The sequence below is a fragment of the Podarcis muralis genome, chromosome 8 (genome assembly GCF_964188315.1).
Source record: "Podarcis muralis chromosome 8, rPodMur119.hap1.1, whole genome shotgun sequence".
Taxonomy (NCBI): Eukaryota; Metazoa; Chordata; class Lepidosauria; order Squamata; family Lacertidae; genus Podarcis; species Podarcis muralis.
In genome coordinates this window covers 3,739,478-3,763,141 of record NC_135662.1, presented here as the reverse complement: position 1 = coordinate 3,763,141, position 23,664 = coordinate 3,739,478, and the positions used below count along the sequence as shown (strand labels likewise).

Genomic DNA, 23,664 nt, shown 5'->3' with positions numbered 1-23,664 from the left:
AGGGCTGAGCTGGGTTGGAATTAGCAATTAGGTGAGAAACGCCGCCAAGGGGGAAATGGGGAGAATTGCTGTGGGTGAGTCAACTGGAAGAGCTAAGGGAGATGCTTAAGTAGCTCTGTGCTGGACCAGGAAGGGTTTGAATCTAACAGAAGAGGCTGTGGAACCAGTCAGACAAGTTTCTTTGTAGGACAATGACCCGGGCAATGCTCTCATCAGCATCTCAAAAGACGAGCTTGGCTGCAAGACCTGATGGAAAGCAATATCCACCCTCCGTTCCCCACAGGTGGGCGGGGTTTGCAGCACCGATTGAGGCTCACCTGGGCAGGTACCACCTACTTGCTTGGGCCGGCTTTTGACCCACCCTCGGCCACGGAGGACAATGGACATACGGACGGGGGTGGGCCTTAGGCCAAAAGAAAAGAGGCTGACTCCTTGGCTCAAGCCTCTTTTGCTGTTCTTCCTTCCAGGATCACCCACCCACCCTCCCTCAAATTAATAATTTCTTGCCTCCATAATTTTATCCTAGGTCAGTGATCTTCAAGTTAATGACTCTTTCCTTACAGGCTAATATTTTGCGTTCCAGGTCAGCGGGCACTGCTGCGGTCATACCTCAGGTTACATATGCTTCGGGCTACAGACTCCGCTAACGCAGAAATAGTGCTTCAGGTTAAGAACATTGCTTCAGGATGAGAACAGAAATCGTGCTCCGGCGGCATTGCGGTAGCAGGAGGCCCCCATTAGCTAAAGTGGTGCTTCAGGTTAAGAACAGTTTCAGGTTAAGAACGGACCTCCAGAACGAATTAAGTACTTAACCCGAGGTACCACTGTATTCAGAACTGGGAATGAATTTTCCCTGCATTGGCAGGTTTCGCCTTCCCCGAAGCAATTTCGTCACAATTTTGGCGGTTTTTGGTCTGAAGCTCAACATCAAAAAAACTAAGATCATGGCCACTGGTCCCATCACCTCCTGGCAAATAGAAGGGGAAGAAATGGAGGCAGTAAGAGATTTTACTTTCTTGGGCTCCATGATCACTGCAGATGGTGACAGCAGTCACGAAATTAAAAGACGCCTGCTCCTTGGGAGAAAGGCGATGGCAAACCTAGGCAGCATCTTAAAAAGCAGAGACATCACCTTGCCAACAAAGGTCTGTATACTTAAAGCTCTGGTTTTCCCAGTAGTGATGTAAGTGAGAGCTGGACCATCAAGAAGGCTGATCGCCAAAGAATTTATGCTTTTGAATTCTGGTGCTGGAGGAGACTCTTGAGAGTCCCATGGACTGCAAGAAGATCAAACCGATCCATTCTGAAGGAAATCAGCCCTGAGTGCTCACTGGAAGGACAGATCGTGAAGCTGAGGCTCCAAGACTTTGGCCACCTCATGAGAAGAGAAGACTCCCTGGAAAAGACCCTGAAGTTGGGAAAGATGGAGGGCGCAAGGAGAAGGGGACGACAGAGGATGAGATGGTGGGACAGTGTTCTTGAAGCTACCAGCATGAGTTTGACCAAACTGTGGGAGGCAGTGGAAGACAGGAGGGCCTGGCGTGCTCTGGTCCAGGGGGTCACCAAGAGTCGGACATGACTAAACGACTAAACAACAACAAGGTATCCTTTAGTCTAACATCAAGTTGGGGGGGATGCATTCATGCTCCCTCCCCTTGCGGCGGCGCTTGCAGGGCCCGTTAAAGGGCAAAAAACAGGAGTCCCTGGGCCTAGAGTGGCGGCATGTAGGTAAAACTCCCAGGACGAGGTCAGTGGAAGGCCATGATGTAAGGTTGCACTTTGCAGTCCCCTCTCACTGGACCTCATCTGCCTGCAGCCAGGTGGGCTGAGATGGTTACCTGCCAGGGCCTGTGCCATGTTTCCCCCTTCTGAAGCTCAATAAAGTTGTGGCCCATTTGAACCCATACTCTGGTCTCTTGTCTCATCGTTTGGGGAAAAGGGGTAGGCACCACAGACAGAGTTAGCGCGTGTGCCCACAATAGGCTGGGACAGAGCTGTGTGGGTGAATGAGCTGGATGCCAGAAGCTGCAGACTTGCTCTGACTAACCAGAGAAGCAAGATCTGTTGTGGTGTTAATGCCCTGAACTCCTTCACCCCATGCAGAATGCAGTTGGCACCTGTCTCTCTAGAGCAACAGTGGATTGCGCCTCCGGGGGTGAAGCCAAACCTCTGCCTTAAGGTAAAGGTAAAGGGACCCCTGACCATTAGGTCCAGTCATGGCCGACCCTGGGGTTGCAGCACTCATCTCGCTTTATTGGCCGAGGGAGCCGGCGTACAGCTTCCGGGTCATGTGGCCAGCATGACTAAGCCACTTCTGACGAACCAGAGCAGCGCACGGAAATGCCGTTTACCTTCCTGCTGGAGTGGTACCTATTTATCTACTTGCAGTTTGACATGCTTTTGAACTGCTAGGTTGGCAGGAGCATGGACCGAGCAATGGGAGCTCACCCCGTTGCAGGGATTTGAACCGCCGACCTTCTGATCGGCAAGTCCTAGGCTCTGTGGTTTAACCCACAGCGCCACCCGCGTCCCTCTAACCTCTGCCTTAGCAGCACCCAAGTGACCTCCTTGGGGCGCAAGCCTGGGCACTGTGTCTGGAGGCCTTGGGCTGCCCAGATGGCAAGGCACACGCCCCTCAGCCTCGCTGAGAAAAGCAGAGCAAGACGTTTGGCACCAGCTTGGCTGCAAAACTTGCCAGGAGGCATACGAGGCACCATCCAACTGCCTTAGGGACTCCGCTCTGGATTTGTGTAGGGCAGTCATCCCCAAACTCGGCCGTCCAGCTGTTTTGGGACTACAACTCCCATCATCCCTAGCTACCAGGACCAGTGGTCAGGGATGATGGGAATTGTAGTCCCAAAACAGCTGGAGGACCAAGTTTGGAGATGCCTGTACCTCCCGAAGATATCCCACAAGGCAGCGGTGATTTAGGGTCAGAGTTTTCCTTCTTCTAGACGGTCCTTCCCAGGTGGATGAGCCCCATCTGTGCCTCACTTCCCTCTACAGCAGTGGTTCTCAACTTGTGGGTCCCCACTGGCCTTGCTAGCTAGGGGTGATGGGATTTGTAGTCCAACAACATCAGGGGACCCACAGGTTGAGAACCGCTGCTCTACAGCATGTGCAAAATCGCCTTCTTGACCGTTGGACCCACTCTTGGTTTCATCTGCTCAATCTGACAGAGCCTGTCTTTGCACACAGGCAAAGCCCCTAACTCACCGAGGGTTTGAGACCCAGAATGTGGCAGCTAGACTGGTGACTGGGAGCGGCCTCCGAGACCATATAACACCGGTCCTGAAAGACCTTCATTGGCTCCCAGTACATTTCCAAGCACAATTCAAAGTGTTGGTGCTGACCTTTAAAGCCCTAAATGGCCTCCGTCCAGTAGTCCTGAAGGAGCGTCTCCACCCCCATCATTTATCCCAGATACTGAGGTCCAGCTCCAAGAGCCTTCTGGTGGTTCCCTCACTGTAAGAAGTGAGGTTGCAGGGAACCAGGCAGAGGGCCTTCTCAGTGGTGGCACCCACCCTGTGGAACACCCTCCCACCAGATGTCAACTATCTGACTTTTAGAAGACACCTGAAGGCAGCCCTGTTTAGGGTAGTTTCTAATGTCTGATGTTTTATCACTTTTAAATTTTTGTTATCATTACAGTGGTACCTCAGGTTAAGAACTTAATTAGTTCTGGAGGTCCATTCTTAACCTGAAACTGTTCTGAACCTGAAGCACCACTTTAGCTAATGGGGACTCCCGCTGTCGCTTCGCCACTGCTGCACGATTTCTGTTCTCATCCTGAAACAAAGTTCTTAACCCAAGGTACTAATTCTGGGTTAGCGGAGTCTGTAACCTGAAGCATCTGTAACCCGAGATACCACTGTAATTCTGTTGGGAGCCGCCCAGAGTGGCTGGGGAAACCCAGCCAGATGGGTGGAGTATAAATAACAAATTATTATTATTGGCTCCCCTCACCTGGTTTAGCTGATCATTTGACGCCGTTTCCAGGGTGTGGCAGCTGTCAGGTGCTGACAGCATCTAGGAGCCACAGGTGAGAGCTGAGGACAGGGTGGGATTGTATATACCGGTAAATGGAAAGAGACCATCTTGGCTGTGAGTCCTGCAAGACCAGCTGCCTGTTTTGCTAGCCTCCTTCTACCTTGTTGGGGAGGAGGCTCTGATTGATTGATTGATTGATTGATTGATTGATTGATTGACTGACTGACTGACTGACTGACTGACTGACTTCAGCTGCAAATGCTGAGGCTGCTGAAGAGGGCAGAGACCATCCCTACTTCTCAGGAAGCCTATAGACTCTTATGGGGTGATATTGTTTAGGTGGTTTTGTTGGGGCCAAGATTTAACATTGGCAACATTAATTCTGCTGTTACCGTTTTTTGTTTCTTTGTTTTTATACTGTGTTATCATGATAAAAATTATAGGGACACGGGTGCCGCTGTTGGTTAAACCACAGAGCCTAGGACTTGCTGATCAGAAGGTTGGCGGTTCGAATCCCCGCGACGGGGTGAGCTCCCGTTGCTCGGTCCGTGCTCCTGCCAACCTAGCAGTTTGAAAGCACGTCAAAGATAAATAGGTACCACTCCTGCGGGAGGGAAACGGCGTTTCCTTTTGCTGATCTGGTTCGCCAGAAGTGGCTTAGTCCTGCTGGCCACATGACCCGGAAGCTGTACGCCGGCTCCCTCGGCCAGTAAAGCGAGATGAGCGCCGCAACCCCAGAGTCGGCCACGACTGGACCTAATGGTCAGGGGTCCCTTTACCTTTACTTTATCATGATAAATAAAACGATCTATCTGAAAGGCACCGTGCTCTCCACTGGCATTATTCCAAAGAAGCCGAACCCTGGGAGTTGGGGTGGTGTGTAAGGATATTTTTTAATGATTGCGAAATCAAACCCTCGTGAAAATAAACTGCATATGTAAATCCACCAAGAAACACAGAAAAATTGCATGTGCGGTTTGGATCATTTATTGTTGTTGTTATTCAGTTTCAGAGAGCTTTGTGCAAAAAATATACACTTCATAAAGAGGAGAGTGCACATCTTTAAAGTTGTTAGATGTTACAAATATTATGCATGAATGTATCCTTTTGACTTGACAGCTCAGGGAAGTGACCTAGCTTTAAAAACCACATAAAATCAATTCCTTTGCCAGTTTCCTTCATTCCACCGCCAATTTGCTTCATTGGCCAAGGACTTGGAAACCACTCGGTCCCTGCCATAATCCCTCAAGCGGGAGGTCACGTACTCATAGGTGTCAATCGCTGGGCAAAGGCACTCCTCCAGACTTGCCCAGGTGGCAGACTATGAAAACCAAAGTTCTATTGTCCCTTTGTACAGTGGTACCTCAGGTTAAGAACTTAATTCGTTCCGGATGTCCGTTCTTAACCTGAAACGGTTCTTAACCTGAAGCACCACTTTAGCTAATGGGGCCTCCTGCAATTTCTGTTCTCATCCTGAAGCAAAGTTCTTAACCTGAAGCACTATTTCTGGGTTAGCGGAGTCTGTAACCTGAAGCGTATGTAACCTGAGGTACCACTGTAGTAGGTGCTTAGAATGTACTTCCCAATACATATCCTGTATTCACCTGTTGCCCCAACACATTCCCCCTATGTCAATCATGTATAAGGTAAAGGGACCCCTGACCTTTAGGTCCAGTCGCCAATGACTCTGGAGTTGCAGCGCTCATCTTGGCTTTACTGGCCAAGGGAGCCGGCATACAGCTTCTAGGTCATGTGGCCAGCATGACTAAGCCGTTTCTGGCGAAACAGAGCAGTGCACGGAAACGCCGTTTTACCTTCCCACCAGAGCGGTTCCTATTTATCTACTTTGACGCTTTGACGTGCTTCCGAACTGCTAGGTTGGCAGGAGCAGGGACCAAGCAACAGGAGCTCACCCCGTCACGGGGATTCAAACCGCTGACCTTCCGATCGACAAGTCCTAGGCTCTGTGGTTTAACCCACAGTGCCACCCATGTCCCATGTATAACCCTCCCCTTTTCTGATGTAGCAATGACGTAGTGATGATGCTTAATGAACTGTATGCTGGGATAAGATAGAAACTTTTAAAAATCCTTGTCACCCCATCCTCGGGGTTGAAAATTCCTCTTTGAACCTGTTGCGCAATAAACTTTGGTCTACAGCTATTTGCTCCGGTTGGTGGCTGGACTCCTCCCTTTATTCCGCAGGGACCCACAGGCTCTGCCCGACCAGCTGGGTGACGGAGCAGCCTCGCACCTAGATTTTTCCGTAACAGTGTAGAATATAAAATGCCAGAGGAGAATAATTTCCTTGAATAACATGATTCTCCCTTGGGCCAAGAGTGTCTGCGTGTCCTCAGGTCACCGTGGAGAAAAACAGCTTTTCCTAAGCAGCCCAACCTGGTCCACATTGAAAGCTGAAGGACTTACTTCTGAGTAAACCTATTTAGGATTGCCCTGCAAGCATTCCTGGTGTGATGCAAAGCAAAATTAACGATGCAGGGGTGTTTTTTAAAAAAAGAAAGAAAAGAAATCTGGGAATTAAAGGTGCTTTGATTTTTTTTATTTGAGGTTGGCTGCCTACACTTTCCCCAAGAGGGATTTATATGTATTTATTTCACAATCTCTTTATTTCCAACCAAGCTGTGCATATATAAACAGAGCCTCAAGAGGGCAGAACTCTTCAGGGAAGATACTTACCCTTCCCAAGCCAACCCCCCAAAATCCTTCCTGGAGTCTGTGTCTTGTCCATATTAGCAGTTTTTCTCAGGATATGTTCCCGCGAAGAGGTTTTCTTGCACTTTCCCCAACCCTCCCCACCCCCCCAAAAAAACATACAATGTTCCTGCCATCTATATGTGTACGTTAACGTATTTATTAGATGTTTAGACCACTTTTCGCTAACTGTCCCCCAAGCCGTTTCCAACAGTAAAAATACAGATTAATAATTATGTGGCGTATCATCCTTGCAAGCTTGGCATGCGATGGGTGTTTACTCTGGAGTAAACCAACCTGTAGGGAAAGCCGACAAGCTGCTTTACTCGCTGCCCCAGTTTCTAGTAAGAGGCTAGGTTGCCTTTCCCCCCCGCAAATGGGCCTACTCGTGAGGAGGAAGCACCCACCGACCCACCCATGTTCCTCATTGAGCTGCAGCTCATCTTTCCAGCTTGAGGAGACCAGAGGGGGCTTACTCATGAGTAATCCCTGCTCTGTCCATTATGTGCGCGGGCCGTAGATGTGGCGCCAGTGGAATGAATGCTCCTTGACTCAGAAAGTGCTCCAAGTCGGTGTGGACAGAGACAGGGCCGTCTTAAGCATATCCGGCGCATTGGTGCAAAGATCCCTCCAGCGCTGGCACCCTTGCAACTCCAAAACAAGGGAGGAGTGGTGGGAAATGTCCTCTGCCTCCCCCACTGCCCCGATCCCCGGCATGGTGGCGGTGATCGAGCAGGAAAACGTGCTGGCGGACGTGCTCTCTGGCGTCAGGGCGCCCAGGAAGGCTGCGCACCACCTTTCACCAGGAAGCAGGAGGAGGATAACCACTGGGATCAGGGCCATCTTCAGCAGATGCAGAGGCTTGGGAGGAAAGCTGCCCGTCCGCCATATATGTGGGGCGCAGCGGGCAGGCAGGCAGGGAAAGGGGAGGCCATAGCTGTCAACTTTTCCCTTTTCTTGCGAGGAATCCTATTCGGAATAAGAGAATTTCCCTTTAAAAAAAGGAAAACATTTGCAGCTATGGGAGGGAGGCTGCCTGCAAAGCCGCGCAGCTCCCCCACTCTCAAGGGCGCCCTTGAGAGGCCGGCGCCCTGGCGCAACGCACCACTAACACCAATGGGAAAGACGGCTCTGGGCAGAGAATAAAGTTAACAGGCATGCATTACAAAGCACAGTTTTGCACGTGGGGGAAAAGGTTGGGTTTCTCCCTGGAGGAGAAGTCCTTCCCGCCTTCTGCATCTACAACTTGGCTCCAAAGATGTACAGCAGGCTGGCCAAGGTGCCCGCAACCAAGATCAGGGAGCTGCTTTTCACGCCGGAAGCCCCGCTTAAGTTGCACAGCTCGGACTCGCAGCATTTAATGGAAAAGGCCATGACGCCAAGGTCGATCCCTCCTTGGGGGCACATGGGAGAGCAGTATTTGCTGATGGACTGCTTCTTGTTGTCACCTTGGAAAGAAGGAAAGAAAGAAAGAGGTCCAGTTATTTTTATATTAAAATAAAGATTGCCCAAGGAGACAGTTCAAACATTCAGAATATTTAAAAACTAGGGTGGCAGCATTAATCCTAAATGGCCTCGGTCCTGTATACCTGGAGGAGCGTCTCCACCTCCATCATTCAGCCCAGACACTGAGGTCCAGTGCCGAGGGCCTTCTGGCGGTTCCCTCACTGCGAGAAGTGAGGTTACAGGGAACCAGGCAGAGGGCCTTCTCGGTGGTGGCACCTGCCCTGTGGAACGCCCTCCCTTCAGATGTGAAGGAAATAAGCAGCTATCTTATCTTTAAAAGACATCTGAAGGCAGCCCTGTTTAGGGAAGTTTTTACTATTTAATGCTGTATTGTTTTTAACACTCGATTGGGAGCCGCCCAGAGTGGCTGGGGAAACTCAGCCAGATGGGCGGGGTATAAATAATAAACTATTATTATTATTATTATTATTATTATTATTATTATTATTGCCCCCGCAAGCAGGATTCGAACACAAGAGCCCTCTCCCCTCCTGTAGTTCCCAGCAGCTGGAATTCAGAGGAGCACAGCCATTATTACTAAAGGTAAAGGGACCCCTGGCCATTAAGTCCAGTCGCAGACGATTCTGGGGTTGCGGTGCTCATCTCGCTTTAAAGGACAAGGGAGCCTGCCGATACCACCCTGTAATGCACAGGTGTGACTTGGGCTGGTGAAATGCTATTTTATGCCCTAAACAAGGTTGATTGCTTGCACACACACACACACACACACACCCCTAAGGAAGGAGGGGCCACACCTCCTGAGGGAGTCAAATGGCTGCCAAACAGCTCTTACTCCTCAAATAATTTTTTTATTGAGGTTGATATAGCGAATGGCAAAGATTTAACTGGATGATTTAATTTAAAGATTGAGGATTGCTTGCACACACACACACACACACACACACACACACACACACTTCTACTACTACTACCCCCAGCCACTCTGGGTGGCTCCAATTTTCAATTTCCAAAAACTGATAGAAATGATAACATTCTTCAAAATGAAAGTAAAATATATCAGGAATTTGTAAGAGAGAACAAAATCGGACCTGCGTAAAACTGGCCCCCTCAAAGGTCAGTACTGCACCCCTCTGAGGTCTGTGCCCTAGGCAACTCACTCAAATAGGCCAGGTAAAAGTAATCAAGAGGTTGCCGCCTTTGGGACATTTCAATTTAGAGAAAAGGCAAGAATGGTAGAAGTTGACGAAGCTACGCGGCACTCACCGACGCCTCCACCGAAAAACTTGGTGACGCAGTACTTGTCCGAGTCGCCACAGGTCTTTGGCTTCAGGCAGTTCCAATTGTTTTCCTCGTTCTCACACTGGAAGCAGGTCAGCGATGCCACTGTGAATGGAACACAAAACACGCTCCTTAGGTAAAGACTGCAAAGCAGGGGCAGGAATCATAGAAGCTTGGAGTAGGAAGGGGCCACTGAGGGTCATCTAGTCCAACCCCCTGAAAACACAGGAATCTCAGCTAATAATAATAATAATAATAATAATAATAATAATAATAATAATAATAATAATTTACGGTATATCCCGCCCTCCCCATCCGAAGCCGAGCTCAGAGCAGCTAACAACAATAAAAGTAACACAGTTTACATAAAATCACAATCTATTAATTGAAATACATTCTAAAATAAATTCATTCTAAAATCAATTCTGAATCAAATTAATGGCAACCATTGGGCTAGAGTTCTGTGAAGATTACCAAAGGAGGGGGTCAGACTGTGCCTTGGCCAAAGGCCTGGTGGAACAGCTGTCTTGCAGGCCTTGCGGAAAGATGTCAAGTCCCACAGGGCCCTAGTCTCTTGGGACTGAGCGTTCCACCAGATCGGGGCCACAGCCGAAAAAGCCCTCGCTCTGGATGAGGCCAGCCTAACCTTCCTGTGGCCCGGGACCTCCAAGATGTTTTTGTTTGAAGACCATAAGGTCCTCCGTGGGACATACCAGAAGAGGCGGTCCCGTAGGTACGAGGGTCCTAGGCTGTATAGGGTTTTAAAGGTTAAAACCAGCACCTTAAACCTGATCCTGCACTCCACCGGGAGCCAGTGCAGCTGGTATAGCACCGGGTGAATGTAATCCTGCAGCAAGGACCCCGTAAGGAGTCTCGCCGCGGCATTCTGCACCCGCTGGAGTTTCTGGGTCAGTCTCAAGGGCAGCCCCATGTAGAGTGAGTTACAATAATCCTGGAGGTGACCGTCGCGTGGATCACAGTGGCTAGGTCAGAGCAAGAGAGGTAAGGAGCCAACTGCTTTGCTTGGCGGAGATGGCCACCCAACCTCTGCTTAAAAACCACCAAGGAAGGAGAGTCTACCACCTTCCGAGGTCGTTCATTCTGCAGTCTAGCAGCTCTTGCTGTCAAAAAGCTCTTCTTAATGTTGATTGTAAGGAAGAGAATAAGGGGAGACACAGGCAAGCAAGCTAAGGCATTGTTGTTGTTTAGTTGTTTAGTCATGACCGACTCTTCGTGACCCCATGGACCAGAGCACGCCAGGCACTCCTGTCTTCCACTGCCTCCCGCAGTTTGGTCAAACTCATGCTGGTAGCTTCGAGAACACTGTCCCACCATCTCGACCTCTGTCATCCCCTTCTCCTTGTGCCCTCCATCTTTCCCAACATCAGGGTCTTTTCCAGGGAGTCTTCTCTTCTCACGAGGTCGCCAAAGTCTTGGAGCCTCAGCTTCACGATCTGTCCTTCCAGTGAGCACTCTGGGCTGATTACCTTCAGAATGGAGAGGTTTGATCTATTGTACAGTACAGTAAAGGTAAAGGGACCCCTGGCCATTAGGTCCAGTCATGGCCGACTCTGGGGTTGCGGCGCTCATCTCGCTTTATTGGCCAAGGGAGCCGGCATACAGCTTCCGGGTCATGTGGCCAGCATGACTAAGCCGCTTCTGGCGAACCAGAGCAGCGCACGGAAACGCCTTTACCTTCCCGCCGGAGTGGTACCTATTTATCTACTTGCATTGGCATCCTTTCAAACTGCTAGGTTGGCAGGAGCAGGGACCGAGCAACGGGAGCTCACCCCATCGCGGGGATTCAAACCGCCCACCTTCCGATTGGCAAGTCCTGGGCTCAGTGGTTTAACCCACAGCACCACCAGCGCCCCAAGGCATATATAGAGGGAAACAAACTGAGAAAATTCTAATAAAAACTACTTCGCAATGAATTCATCTCTTTGTTGTTGTTTAGTCGTGTCCGACTCTTCGTGACCCCATGGACCAGAGCACGCCAGGCACTCCTGTCTTATTCATCCCTTATGGGAGCTAAATTGAGATGGGGATGGTTATTTGGGGAGGGCATCACAGTCCAACCAAACGCTCACAAAATCCTCAGGCTTATTGAAACTGAGGTCCATTTTCAGCTTGCTTGCTTGCTTTCCTTCTTCCCTTTTGAGTGAAACATACTAGTCCTCATGAGTTCATAGCGCTGGTGGTTGGGCATTGCCCGCATGCGATGCCTACAAATCCCAAAACTTTTTAACACCTCGTCACTGCTAAATTGGGACATATAAATACTGCCTGATGTGCACTCCTATTCATGTCCAATAATAAATGTGAGGATAATTATACTGTCCTACATTACAGGGTTCTGGTATTGAATGATTACTGTCATTATGCGTGCTCTGTGCTTCGAACGCTCAGAAAGAATTGTATAAACCTTGAGGTGTCCTCCTTTATTATACCAGCAAGCTGTAACTGCAGACCCTATTTTCCAGGGACAGTCCCGGATTTACAGAAGCTGCCCCAGTTTCTGATTTGATCCTGGAATGTCCCACATTTCCCCTATTTTCATCGGAGAAACGTTGGAGGGTATGGTAGGACGTCCCTGTTTTCACCTGGAAAATGTTGGAGGGGACGCCTCTGTTTTCAATAGAGAAATGTTGGAGGCTATGTGACCTCAGAGCCAAGGAGATAAGCAACCATACAACTTTTAGAAGACATCTGAAGGCAACCCTGTATAAGAAAGTTTTTAAATGCTTAAAAGGTAATCTTGCTTTATTGGCCGAGGGAGCCGGTGTACAGCTTCCGGGTCATGTGGCCAGCATGACTAAGCCGATTCTGGAGAACCAGAGCAGCGCATGGAAACGCCGTTTACCTTCCCGCCGGAGCGGTACCTATTTATCTACTTGCACTTTGACGTGCTTTCAAACTGCTAGGTTGGCAGGAGCAGGGACCGAGCAATGGGAGCTCACCCCGTCGTGGGGATTCGAACTGCCGACCTTCTGATCGGCAAGCCCCAGGCTCTGGGGTTTAACCCACAGTGCCACCGGTGTCGCACAAAATGCTTAATTTTGTGTGTGTGTGTGTGTGTGTGTGTTGGAAGCCACACCCCACCCCAGACAGATGGACACGGTATTATTATTATTATTATTATTATTATTATTATTATTATTATTATTAAATAGGACATCCCTATTTTCATCGAATAAATAATGGAGGATTTGTAACTGAACGATGGACCCTTAACTAGAACCTTATTTCATCACAGTCCATCTCTCTCTCTCTCTCTCTCTCTCTCTCTCTCCTCCACCCCAGGATTCACATATGATGCATGATACCACATGCAAAGAGAAGGTTGACAGTAAGTAGCCCTCAAAGCAACTCCTTTCAGATGGCTCAAGGAACCGAGCCAATCCTCAGGCTGTGTAGAGTTAGCTGTAATACTGCTATTCCAACTGCAGGTGGCAGTGTGTCCAACCTAGACAGTGAATCACACTGCTGTTCTAGAATGTCATTTGGCAATAATGCTCTTCAACCATTATGAAACCGCTTTGGCCTGGCGTCCTCTCTGAAATAACCTGACACGCTGCCAAGGCTACTAGCCAATCTGGCTGAGAGAAAATGCTTCCCTGATTCCCAGTACGCTGGTCACTGTTTGTTCATTGTTGTTTTTCAAGGATCCTGCTCACATCAACCACAGAAATAATACATATACTAATACAATATTTTTATTTTTTTTAAAAAACACCATCCAAAATATATTTTACATTGAAATGTACCAAAAAATAATAAAAGTGTTTATACACACACACACACACACACACACACACACACTTTTATTATTTTTTGGTACATTTTAATGTAAAATATATTTTGGCTGGTGTTTTTTAAAAAAAAATTGCCTTATGGCAAATGTATACAGTCATATCTCAGGTTATAGCCATTTCAGGTTGCGTTTTCTCAGGTTGTGGACTTCTGAAACCCAGAAGTACCAGAATGGGTTACTTACGGGTTTCAGCGGTCGCGCATGCTCAGAAGCTCTAAATAGCACTTTGCACATGCGCAGAAGCGCCAAATCGCAACCCGCGACTGCGCACACGCGGGTTGCGAACACTGCATGTTGTGAACGTGCATCCCGTACGGATCACATTTGCAACCTGAGCGTCCACTGTATACTGTATAAACTTTTTAATATATATATAGTTATACACACACACACAGACAGACAGTATATACATTTGCCATAAGGACAGACCTCTGGAACAGATTGTGGTCACGAGTAGAGGTTCCACTGTGTGTGTGTGTGTGTGTGTGTGTGTGTGTGTGTGTGTGTGTAATGTAAACTACAAAAGATTGAATAAACTAATACATTAAAATTGTTTTTAATATTGTTTTAATGCTGTAGCCCACCCTGAGACCTTGGAGCGAAGGGCGGGTAATAAAGAATAATACCATTTAATCTTCAACCTTTAAATTAAATCATCCAGTTAAATCTTTGCCATTCGCTATATCAACCTCAATGAAAAAATTATTTGAGGAGTAAGAGCTGTTTGGCAGCCGTTTGACTCCCTCGGGAGAGGGTGGCCCCTCTTTCCTTGGAGGTTTCTAAGCAGAGGTGAGCTGGCCACCTGTCAGGGATGTTTTAGCGGAGTTCCCTGCATTGCAGGGGGTTGGACTAGATGACCTTGGGGTGTCCCTTCCAACTCTGTGATTCGATTATTCTTTAAGGACGAATTTCTTTCTGGAGGAAATCTAGTTATTAGGACTTCCTGGTAAGGTAAGAGTCAAGTAGTTCATTTAATTTAGTAGTTCAAGTAGTTCATTTAATTAAGGAGAAATTAATAGGATATGAAATTGCTGAACCAATTTTTTTAAAAAGGGATACAAAAAAGGGAGGCGTGAGGAAGTCAGGAAAATAAGTCAATCAAAGATGAGAAATTAAAAAAGAGGGATTTTTGTTTCTTTTTTCGTGTATTTTTTCCTTTTTCTTCTTTTTCTTTTTTAGGTTAAATGTCTGTATTTTCGTATTTTGTAACTTTGTATTTCTGTGTTTTTATATTTTTCTTGTGTTTTTATTTTTATTTTTTTTCTGTTTGTTGTTCTGGAATTTTTTATTGTTAAAACTTAATAAAATATTATTAAAAAAAAACCAAGTAGTTCATTTAGCTAGTTAAATTTAATTTAGCTCACTCTTTTCCCCTCTAACAACGCCCCGTCTATTTCACTCGTGGGCTCTTCACAGGGCGATTCACGCAGAATGTCCCTCATTGAAAAGCATGGCAGACAACAAAATGATTTGGACTCCTTGGCAGGTTTTGAATAAACATCCGCAATTTTTTAGTTAAAAACATGATAGATAAGGCAATGGTATGTACAATTTTATAATATGCAGAGCACAATATGTGCAAAGAAACCAGAGAGGGGAGCTGAGGGAAGTTCTTGGGGTGGGGGGAGAGGGGAAAAATGTAAATGGTTATCTTGATTGATAATTTGTTTCTTAAATAAAAATATATTTTTTAAAAAAGAGAAAAGCATGGCAGTCGAGAGCAGTTGATGCAATCTGCAACCACAGTGCAAGTTGTTTGAGCTCTGATGGTCATTCCGCAACTGCAATTCATCATTGCATCTCGGCGCCATCACTTGGTAATTAAGCAAGGGTGTGGACGCAACGCGATTAGGACAAAGCCCACAGGAATGCCAAACAAATCTATTAATTAAGACAAACCAGGTTTTGAAATGTGGTGCGTGAACTTTCGAATCACACACCATCCTTTCCAGGGCTGAATGTTTCAACAAGTTAAAAGAGGTCGGGCGCCATGCTCTCTGCGGAACGGTCTTGTGTAAGTCAGAAGTTTACATGCCACACTGACAAATACTCACAGGGGATTAGATTAGATTTGCTGTAACTCTGCATGAAGCGAAAGAGCATCATTTGTTTCCGAAAGCTCAGGGAGGGAAAGAAAACACTGTCCTTTGGTTTGTGCTTTGTAAGAATACAGTGGTGCCTCGCAAGACGAAATTAATCCGTTCCGCGAGTCTTTTCGTCTTGCGGTTTTTTCGTCTTGTGAAGCACAGCTATTAGTGGCTTAGCGGCTATTAACGGCTTAGCGGCTATTAACGGCTTAGCGGCTATTAGCGGCTTAGCGGCTTTAAGAAAAAGGAAACAAACTCGCAAGAACTCGCAATACGTTTCGTCTTGTGAAGCAAGGCCATAGGGAAATTCGTCTTGTGGAACGACTCAAAAAACGGAAAAACCCTTTCATCTAGCGAGTTTTTCGTCTTGCGAGGCATTCGTCTTGCGGGGCACCACTGTACCTATGAATCCTTGTCATTTTTGAGAGTTATAATAACATGAGAAGAAGCTGCTGGATCACCTAGTCTAGGGGTACCAGATTTTTTTCAATGAATCCGGGGACACTTTAAATAAAAAAACAATACATGTTCGGGACGTTGATGCTGCAGCGATGGCGGTGGCAGAGGGGCAGCCGCCACCTTGACCTCAACCGCCATGTTAGGATGGGATGCGGGTGGCGCTGTGGGTTAAACAACTGTGCTGCTTGGGCTTGCAGATCAGAAGGTTGGCAGTTTGAATCCCTGTGACGGGGTGAGCTCCTGTTGCTCGGTCCCTGCTCCTGTCCACCTAGCAGTTCGAAAGCACATAAAAGTGCAAGTAGATAAATAGGTACCGCTCCAGCGGGAAGGTAAACCGCATTTCCGTGTGCTGCTCTGGTTCACCAGAAGCGGCTTAGTCATGCTGGCCACATGACCTGGGAAAACTGTCTGCAGAAGTGGACAAATGGCCGCCCCCTCAGCGAGATGAGCGCCGCAACCCCAGAGTCGTTCGCGACTGGACTTAATTGTCAGGGTTCCCTTTATCTTTATATATAGGGTGCCTACATACTGCATGGACTGCTTGCATGGCAACATGTGCAAATGGTTTTAGATACCTATTAAGTCCATAAATGAGGGAAGCGGGTGGCGCTGTAGTCTAAACCACTGAGCCTAGGGCTTGCTGATCGGAAGGTCAGTGGTTCGAATCCCTGCGACGGGGTGAGCTCCCGTTGCTCGGTCCCTGCTCCTGCCAACCTGGCAGTTCAAAAGCATGTCAAAGTGCAAGTAGATAAATAGGTACCGCTCCGGCGGGAAGGTAAAAGGTGTTTCCATGCACTGCTCTGGCTCGCCAAAAGTGGCTTAGTCATGCTGGCCACATGACCCGGAAGCTGTACGCCGGCTCCCTCGGCCTATAAAGCGAGATGAGCGCCACAACCCCAGAGTCGTCTGCAACTGGACCTAACGTTCAGGGGTCCCTTTAGCTTAAGTCCATAAATTCCCATATAGCATATATTCAACACAAAAAAACAGTGACAATTTGTTGTTGACAAAGGACAGCTGGACATCTAAAGGGCCCCATTACCTTCAGTAGCTGAGGGCCACATCAAACCTCAATCCGGCCCTGTTCAGAAGCATCGCTGCCTCCAACTGTGGAGGCAGGGCATAGGCATCCTGGCTAGTAGCCATCAGTAGCCCTCTCTCCCTCTATGGATTTGTTCAATACTCTTTTAAAGCCATCCAAATCTGCGGCCATCACTGCTTCCTGTGGCAGTGAGTTCCACAGGTTAACTCGCTCTCTGCTCTCACATCAGTCCTGTTTTGTTTTGTTTTTACCAAAGGACAGTGAAACCTATCCAGCGCTTCCAAGCCCCGTTTTTCTAGGCAGCTGCTCTTCCTCCGAAGCACATTAGCACAAGAAGCTATGGGAACATCTCTGACCCATCCAGTTTGCCCTGACTTCCCACGGCGCTGTGCCGGCCTTGCTACATACAAGGGGTGTTGCAAAGTACTTAAACAGGCCCTTGACCCAAATATGCTCATTCATATGGATAGATGCAAATCCAGGCTTTCAGGAGTTCACATCAGAAAACTATTAGACTGTTTTTCTTTAAAGCCTTCATGAAAATTCATCAGCGTTTTAAGTGCAAATTTCTCCTAATGTGCATATTTGTGTATGCAGCTGCTGGAGTTTGTGGGACTGTTTCAAGGGCAGCACCACGTAGAGTGAATGACAGTAGTCAAGCCTGGAGGTGACCGTTGCATGGATCACGGTGGCCAGGTTGGGGCGGGAAAGGTAAGGGACCAACTGCTTTATCTGGCCAATGTGCCTGGCCAATATCGAACAGTGCTTTCCCTGGGAGAAAAGTATCCTATAAACAGAGAATTCTCCTCTGACCTCCCAAGGAAGTGTGAAGCCATACAACACTGCTGTTAGCAGGATCCCCCTTGGGCAGGCCTCACTTTCCTAGACCGGCTCCCAAACCAACTATTTCCTCAACGTCGTTCTTCGAGGACAGCCAAAACAAGAGCGATGTCTTTGCTCAATCAGCAAGCCTGCTCTGGGCAGGAGAGCTCTGTGGGCAGATGTTTTTGCAAGAAGCACACCTCAGACGGCAATTGCAGGGCTTAATGAGCACCTGTTTGGAGCTTGGTGCTGTGGAGATGTCAAAACAACAACAACTGGTGTTCATGAGAACAGAGTGGGAGAGTGAGATAGAGAGAGGTTTGGTGATAAGAAGCAGCAAGGAGGAGTTGAAGGGCATGTGGGGCACAGCATATGCCACCTGCCACCTGAAACTCTCAAGGAGGGAGGGCATTCTCGATAGCGGCACCCACCTTGTGGAACACCCTCCCATCAGATGCCAAGGAAAGAAGTAACTATACAACCTTTAGAATGCATCTGAAGACAGCCCTGTATAGGGACGTTTTAAATGTTTGATGTTTTACTATGTTTTCGTATAGGTTGGAAGCTGCCCAGAGTGGCTGGGGAAACCCAGTCAGATGGGTAAAGGTAAAGGGACCCCTGACCATTAGGTCCAGTCGTGGCTGACTCTGGGGTTGCAGCGCTCATCTCGCTTTATTGGCCAAGGGAGCCGGCGTACAGCTTCTGGGTCATGTGGCCAGCATAACTAAGCCGCTTCTGGCGAACCAGAGCAGCGCATGGAAACACCGTTTACCTTCCCACTGGAGCAGTGCCTATTTATCTACTTGCACTTCGTGTCTGCAGACATTTTTCCGGGTTGTGTGGCCAGCATGACTAAACCGCTACTGGCGCACAGAGGACAATGACAGGTGCCAGAGCGCATGGAAATGCTGTTTAATTTCCCGCCACAGCGGTACCTAATTATCTACTTGCACCAGCATGCTTTCGAACTGCTAGGTTGGCAGGAGCTGGGACTGAGCAATGGGAGCTCACCCCGTCGTGGGGATTCGAACCACTGACCTTCCGATCAGCAAGCCCAAGAGGCTCAGTGGTTTAGACCACAGCGCCACCAGCGTCCCTATCTGGACAGAGACAGCCTAATTCCTGTCATCTATGCTCTGGTAACCTGCAGGTTGGATTACTGCAATGTGTTATACATGGGGCTGCCTCTGAAGACGGTTCTGCTGGGGCAGAATATAGCAGCCAGGTTGCTCACGGAGGAAAGATGGTTTGAACATGTAACACCGATCCTGGTCCGACTGCACTGGCTGCCAATTAGTTTCCGGGCCCAATTCAAAGTGCTGGTTTTGACCTATATAAAGCCTTAAGCGGCTCAGGACATCAATACCTCAAGGACCGCCTCTTTCCATATGAACCTACCCAGATCCTGAGATCATCCTCCAAGACCCTTCTTCGTGTGCCTCCTTCAGAAGAGGGTGGCAAAAAGAGTACTGGTCTTTTCTGTGGTGGCTCCTCATTTGTGGAATGATCTCCCCGTGGAAGCTCACCTGGTGCCTTCCTTGAATATGTTTAGACTGTTGTTGTTGTTGTTGTTTAGTTGTTTAGTCATGTCCAGCTCTTTGTGACCCCATGGACCAGAGCACGCCAGGCACTCCTGTCTTCCACTGCCTCCCACAGTTTGGTCAAACTCATACTGGTAGCTTCACCAGGCGAAAATATTCCTCTTCAACCAGGCCTTGGGTTTATTAAACAAACTGGAATCAATTTCACGCATTGCCCCACCTGAACTCAGTGTGGCAACTTTGGAACCCTCTGCCTATTGATATCAGGCAGGCTCCAATGTTTTCTTTTTGGCCGAAGACATTTGCATTGAGACAAGCCTACTGAGATGTTTAGAAAGTCTGTACTCTGTTTTAATTTGTTTCAATCTATTCCATTGTGGTTTAAACTTCCTCTTTGCTTTAAATTATGGTTGCTGATTTTTTTAGTGATAACTTCATAGAGGTCTATCTGAGGCTTTTTCCTATGATCAAGCTGCAGATAGATTTTATGAATCTTTTTTTAACGTGCAATCTATGTTATATGGCTTGGCTGAGATTCTTTCGCCGCAAGCTGTTTAGCGGAGGATCTGTGGTCCCGAAAAGTACATGGAAAAGGAAGGGAATGATGTTTCTGTGTGCTCAGTCGAGGACTTGCATTCTCCCTGCACCCTCAACCCACCCAAGCCAAGCCAACCATCCTTGCCAAGCCCTGAAGCCACAAGCGATGAGCTCATTGCAAGCCACGCCACCGCCTGGAGCAGGAAAAATACTGCCGACATAATGGCAGAGAAAACCCCCTCCCCATCACCGCTGATGTCTCAGCTGACCTCATAACTCCTAACTGAAAACAGGCACCTCTTAGTCATCTCTCCACTTCTTCGGACAACAAAGAACAATCCAGGGTGTGGCTTTATTGTCTTCCAGAGGCTTGAGCTGCCTGCTTTGTTTGAGCTTATCCTGTTCCCATGGACAGGGCTAGGGCCCCTTTTGCAACCCGGAGCCCACATTTGCCTCTGGAAAACCTTTTGAAGGCTGCATGCTGGCGTTGGGCAGGGCCACGGGCAAAATGCATGCCAATTTCCCCTCTGGTTCATCCTTCGGGTTTCGACACACGCCTGGCTGCCCGCCCCCTCTCTTATCTGGACAATCAGGAGGCATTGTGGGCATTCAAGGACACAGTGTAGCCTGAGAGAGACTTTCAAGGAGGTGGGAGGGGGTGAAGAAGGGGTGTGTGGACATCTGTGGGGTGCTATCAGAGCTGGTTTTTAGAGCGAAGGGAGCACAGGGGTGTTGTGTCCTGAACCCTACCCCACAAGGTTGTTGTGGTGATTAAATGAGGAGCGTCGGGTGGCAGAGAACCATGAACACCACCTCATGCTCCTTGGAAAAATGAATATCAGCCTGAATAGCTCAGTTGGCTAGAGCGTGGTACTGATAACGCCAAGGTTGCAGGTTCGATTCCCCGCATGGGACAGCCTGTTCCTGCATTGCAGGGGGGTTCCCTTAATGATTCTATGATTTCAGCGAAAATAGTGAGTTATAAACGCATCCGTGATCTTCGGGCCCATAAATTTAACGAATGAGATCATAGTAACGAATAAGCAACACAAAACGAAACGGCAGCCTCTCCGCCAGTTTTCATCTAGACGTGGCTAGGAAAATGAAGAAGGGAAGGGCAATGGCCAAACAGCTGAAGAAGGTCCCAGGCTGGAGACCTCTAGGTGGGGCTTGAGATGAAATCCAAGTGAGAGGCTGCCATACGGAGCTAGAGGGACAAAGGTTCCCAGGCTTAGTGCAAGGCAGCTTCCCGAGCTCCTATCTGGGAAGGGCCATCCCCTTTTGCTCTGCATGGAGTCACAGAATTTTTGGAAGGGACACCTGGGGATCATCTAGTCCAACCCCATGCAGATGGTCCCTGGTTCAATTGGCGCTGCTCATCAGTTGAGACCATGCTGCGTGTAATGGTCTGACTTGGTATAAGGTAGCTTCCTACATAGTCCTAAATATCAGCTCAGTGGGTAGAGCATGGGACTCCTCAGGGTTGTGGGTTCAAGTCTCACATTGGGCAAAAAGATTCCTGCGTTGCAGGAGGTTGGACTAGATAATCCTTGTGGTCCCCTTTCCAACTCTACAGTTCTTCGTCTATGAGTCTATAGCTACCAGCCCTGTTTTAATTAACTGGAAGCTGCTCAGGGTGGATGGAGCAACACAGTCAGATGGACTGTAAATGAATCATCATCACCGTGAGGACTAGAATATTGTCTGTTTAGTGGACAAAGTGCCAGAGTGTATCTGCTTTGCATGCAGAAGGTCTCAAGTTCAGTTTCTGGCATCTCCGGGTTATTTATTTCATAAAACTTGCACACCGCTTGACTGTAGGGAAAAGCCTCAAGGTGGTTGGGGGGGGGGGGGATAGGCGAAGCAATTAAACCATCCCAGGAAAAAAAATTACAGCCGTGATTCCAAACATGCCGAAAGTTAAAACTGCAACAGACGAAAACAAATTAAAACTCATACCAGCTTCCTAAACATCTGGCATGGCTTGTCTCAAAAAGAATGTCTTTGGCAGGCGATGAAAAGAATACAGAGTAGGTGGAAAGAAAACAGGGGAGACACCTGCCTGATAGCAATAGGCAGGGAGTTCCAAAGTTGCCGCCACTCTAAAACGTCTAAGCTTTTCCAGATGCGGTGTGGGTCTTGTACGGCCCCCACCTGAGGCCCTGGGCTGCTGCTGCCAGCCAGTGCAGACGGTACTGAGCTAGGCGAACCTACAAAGTAGGAGAAAGAAGTCTTACCTCTCTCCACGCAGAGCAGAACTGCCAGCAGCGCGGCGAAGGAAGCCTTCATCCTTGGTGATGGTGCGCTTTGCGGTGCCGGCGGGCAGGTGAGCAGAAAGGGCTTCTCTCCGGATCAGAGGAATGGCGCTAGGAGCTGCCTGCTCGCGTCGAGGGTGCTGTATAAGGGCTCGGTGGCAGGGGAGGGGTCAGGGAAGTGTGGGTTTGAGGAGGAGGTTTCTGCAGCCACTCACCACTCTCCGGGATCCCGGATCAACCACAGGGAGGAGGAGGGCGCAAAAGCTCTCCAAAGGGACATTCCAAGCGGCTGCGCTTTGCTCCAGTTCCTTCGCAGGCGATGAAAAGAATGCAGATGAGGGCGAAAACAGTAGGACATTCAGCCAATGGAGGAAAAACAAAGGGGAGGGAGAGAGGCACACACTCTTTCCAGCTCTGGTCCTCATTTTGTCTGTATTCAGGGCTGGAGAGAGAGAGAGAGAGAGAGAGAGAGAGAGAGAGAGAGAGAGGATTTCAAAGGGTGGTGTGTGGCCAAACGCGTTGCGTGACTTTACAAGGACGCACAGAGAAGGGGAAAGGGCAGGAGGGCTCTGGCAGCGCAGCGGGCGAGCAATTGCGCACAGGCTCGCGGAATGGCAGGGCTGGCTGGGACCCCCAAAGGTCATCCAGCCCAACCCCCTTGCAACCACGGCTCCGGAAACCCAGGCAGGCGCAGTGGCGTAGCGTGGGTTGTCAGCACCCGGGGCAAGGCAAGTAATTTGCGCCCCCTAACCCATGGATTTGCGCCCCCTAACCCGTGGATTTGCGCCCCCTAACCTGTGGATTTGCCCTAACCCCAGGTGTTGCGCCCGGTGCGGCCGGCCCCCCCTGCACCCCCCACGCTACGCCACTGGGCAGGCCAGCCAACCTCTGCTGAAAGGCCTCCGACGAAGGAGAGTCCGCCACCTTTTCCAAGGCCACAGGACCGTAGAAATGTAGAGTTGGAAGGGACCCCCAAAGCTCATCTAGTTCAGCCCGCAGCTGAGGAATCCCTGCCAGAATCCCACGGTTATGTTGAATGGCAAGAGAACATAAAGCAGGGCCTGTGTAGGAAGGTGCCCTTCTTTCCAGGCAGGTTAGTATGTTAGGAGGGGCTTCAAAAGCTATTCTGTCCTCAGGTCATTGGGGGGTTTAATTATTTAGTATGCATTTATTTATACTCAAGAGCTCAAGGCGACGTACATGGTTCTCTGCTCCTGTTTTACCCGAATAATAATAATAACAATAATAAGGTAAAGCTCACCCCGTCACGGGGATTCAAACCGCCACCCTTCTGATTGGCAAGTCCTAGGCTCTGTGGTTTAACCCACAGCGCCACCAAGTCTCCTTTGGATACTTATTCTGAAGGTGTTGACCTTCTGATCGGCACGTCCAATAATAATAATAGTAATAATAATTTATTATCTATACCCCACCCATCTGGCTGGGCTTCCCCAGCCACTCTGGGCGGCTTCCTACAAAATATTAAAATACCGCAATATATCAAACATTAAAACCTTCCCTAAACCCTTTGAGGCAGGTTAGGCTGCAGGCCAGTGAGCTTCTTGGACCGGTGGGGATTGAAACCTGGGTCTCTTGGGTCAGAGTCTGGCACTTTAACCATTACACCACATTGCCTCTCTCTTTAAAAAAAATCAGAACAG

At 48.6% G+C, this 23,664-nt stretch overlaps 1 protein-coding gene across 1 annotated transcript; it reads right to left on the bottom strand.

Moving 5' to 3' along the window:
• Positions 1–6,527: 6,527 nt before the first annotated feature.
• LOC114600203 (lymphocyte antigen 6E-like) lies at positions 6,528–22,304 on the bottom strand. Its single transcript, XM_028736047.2, has 3 exons — positions 21,986–22,304; positions 9,432–9,551; positions 6,528–8,149 (listed from the first exon to the last, which is right to left on the bottom strand). Exons 1-3 carry the CDS (start codon positions 22,035–22,037, stop codon positions 7,941–7,943), a joined length of 381 nt encoding a protein of 126 aa, XP_028591880.1. The 5' UTR covers positions 22,038–22,304; the 3' UTR covers positions 6,528–7,940.
• Positions 22,305–23,664: the final 1,360 nt, after the last annotated feature.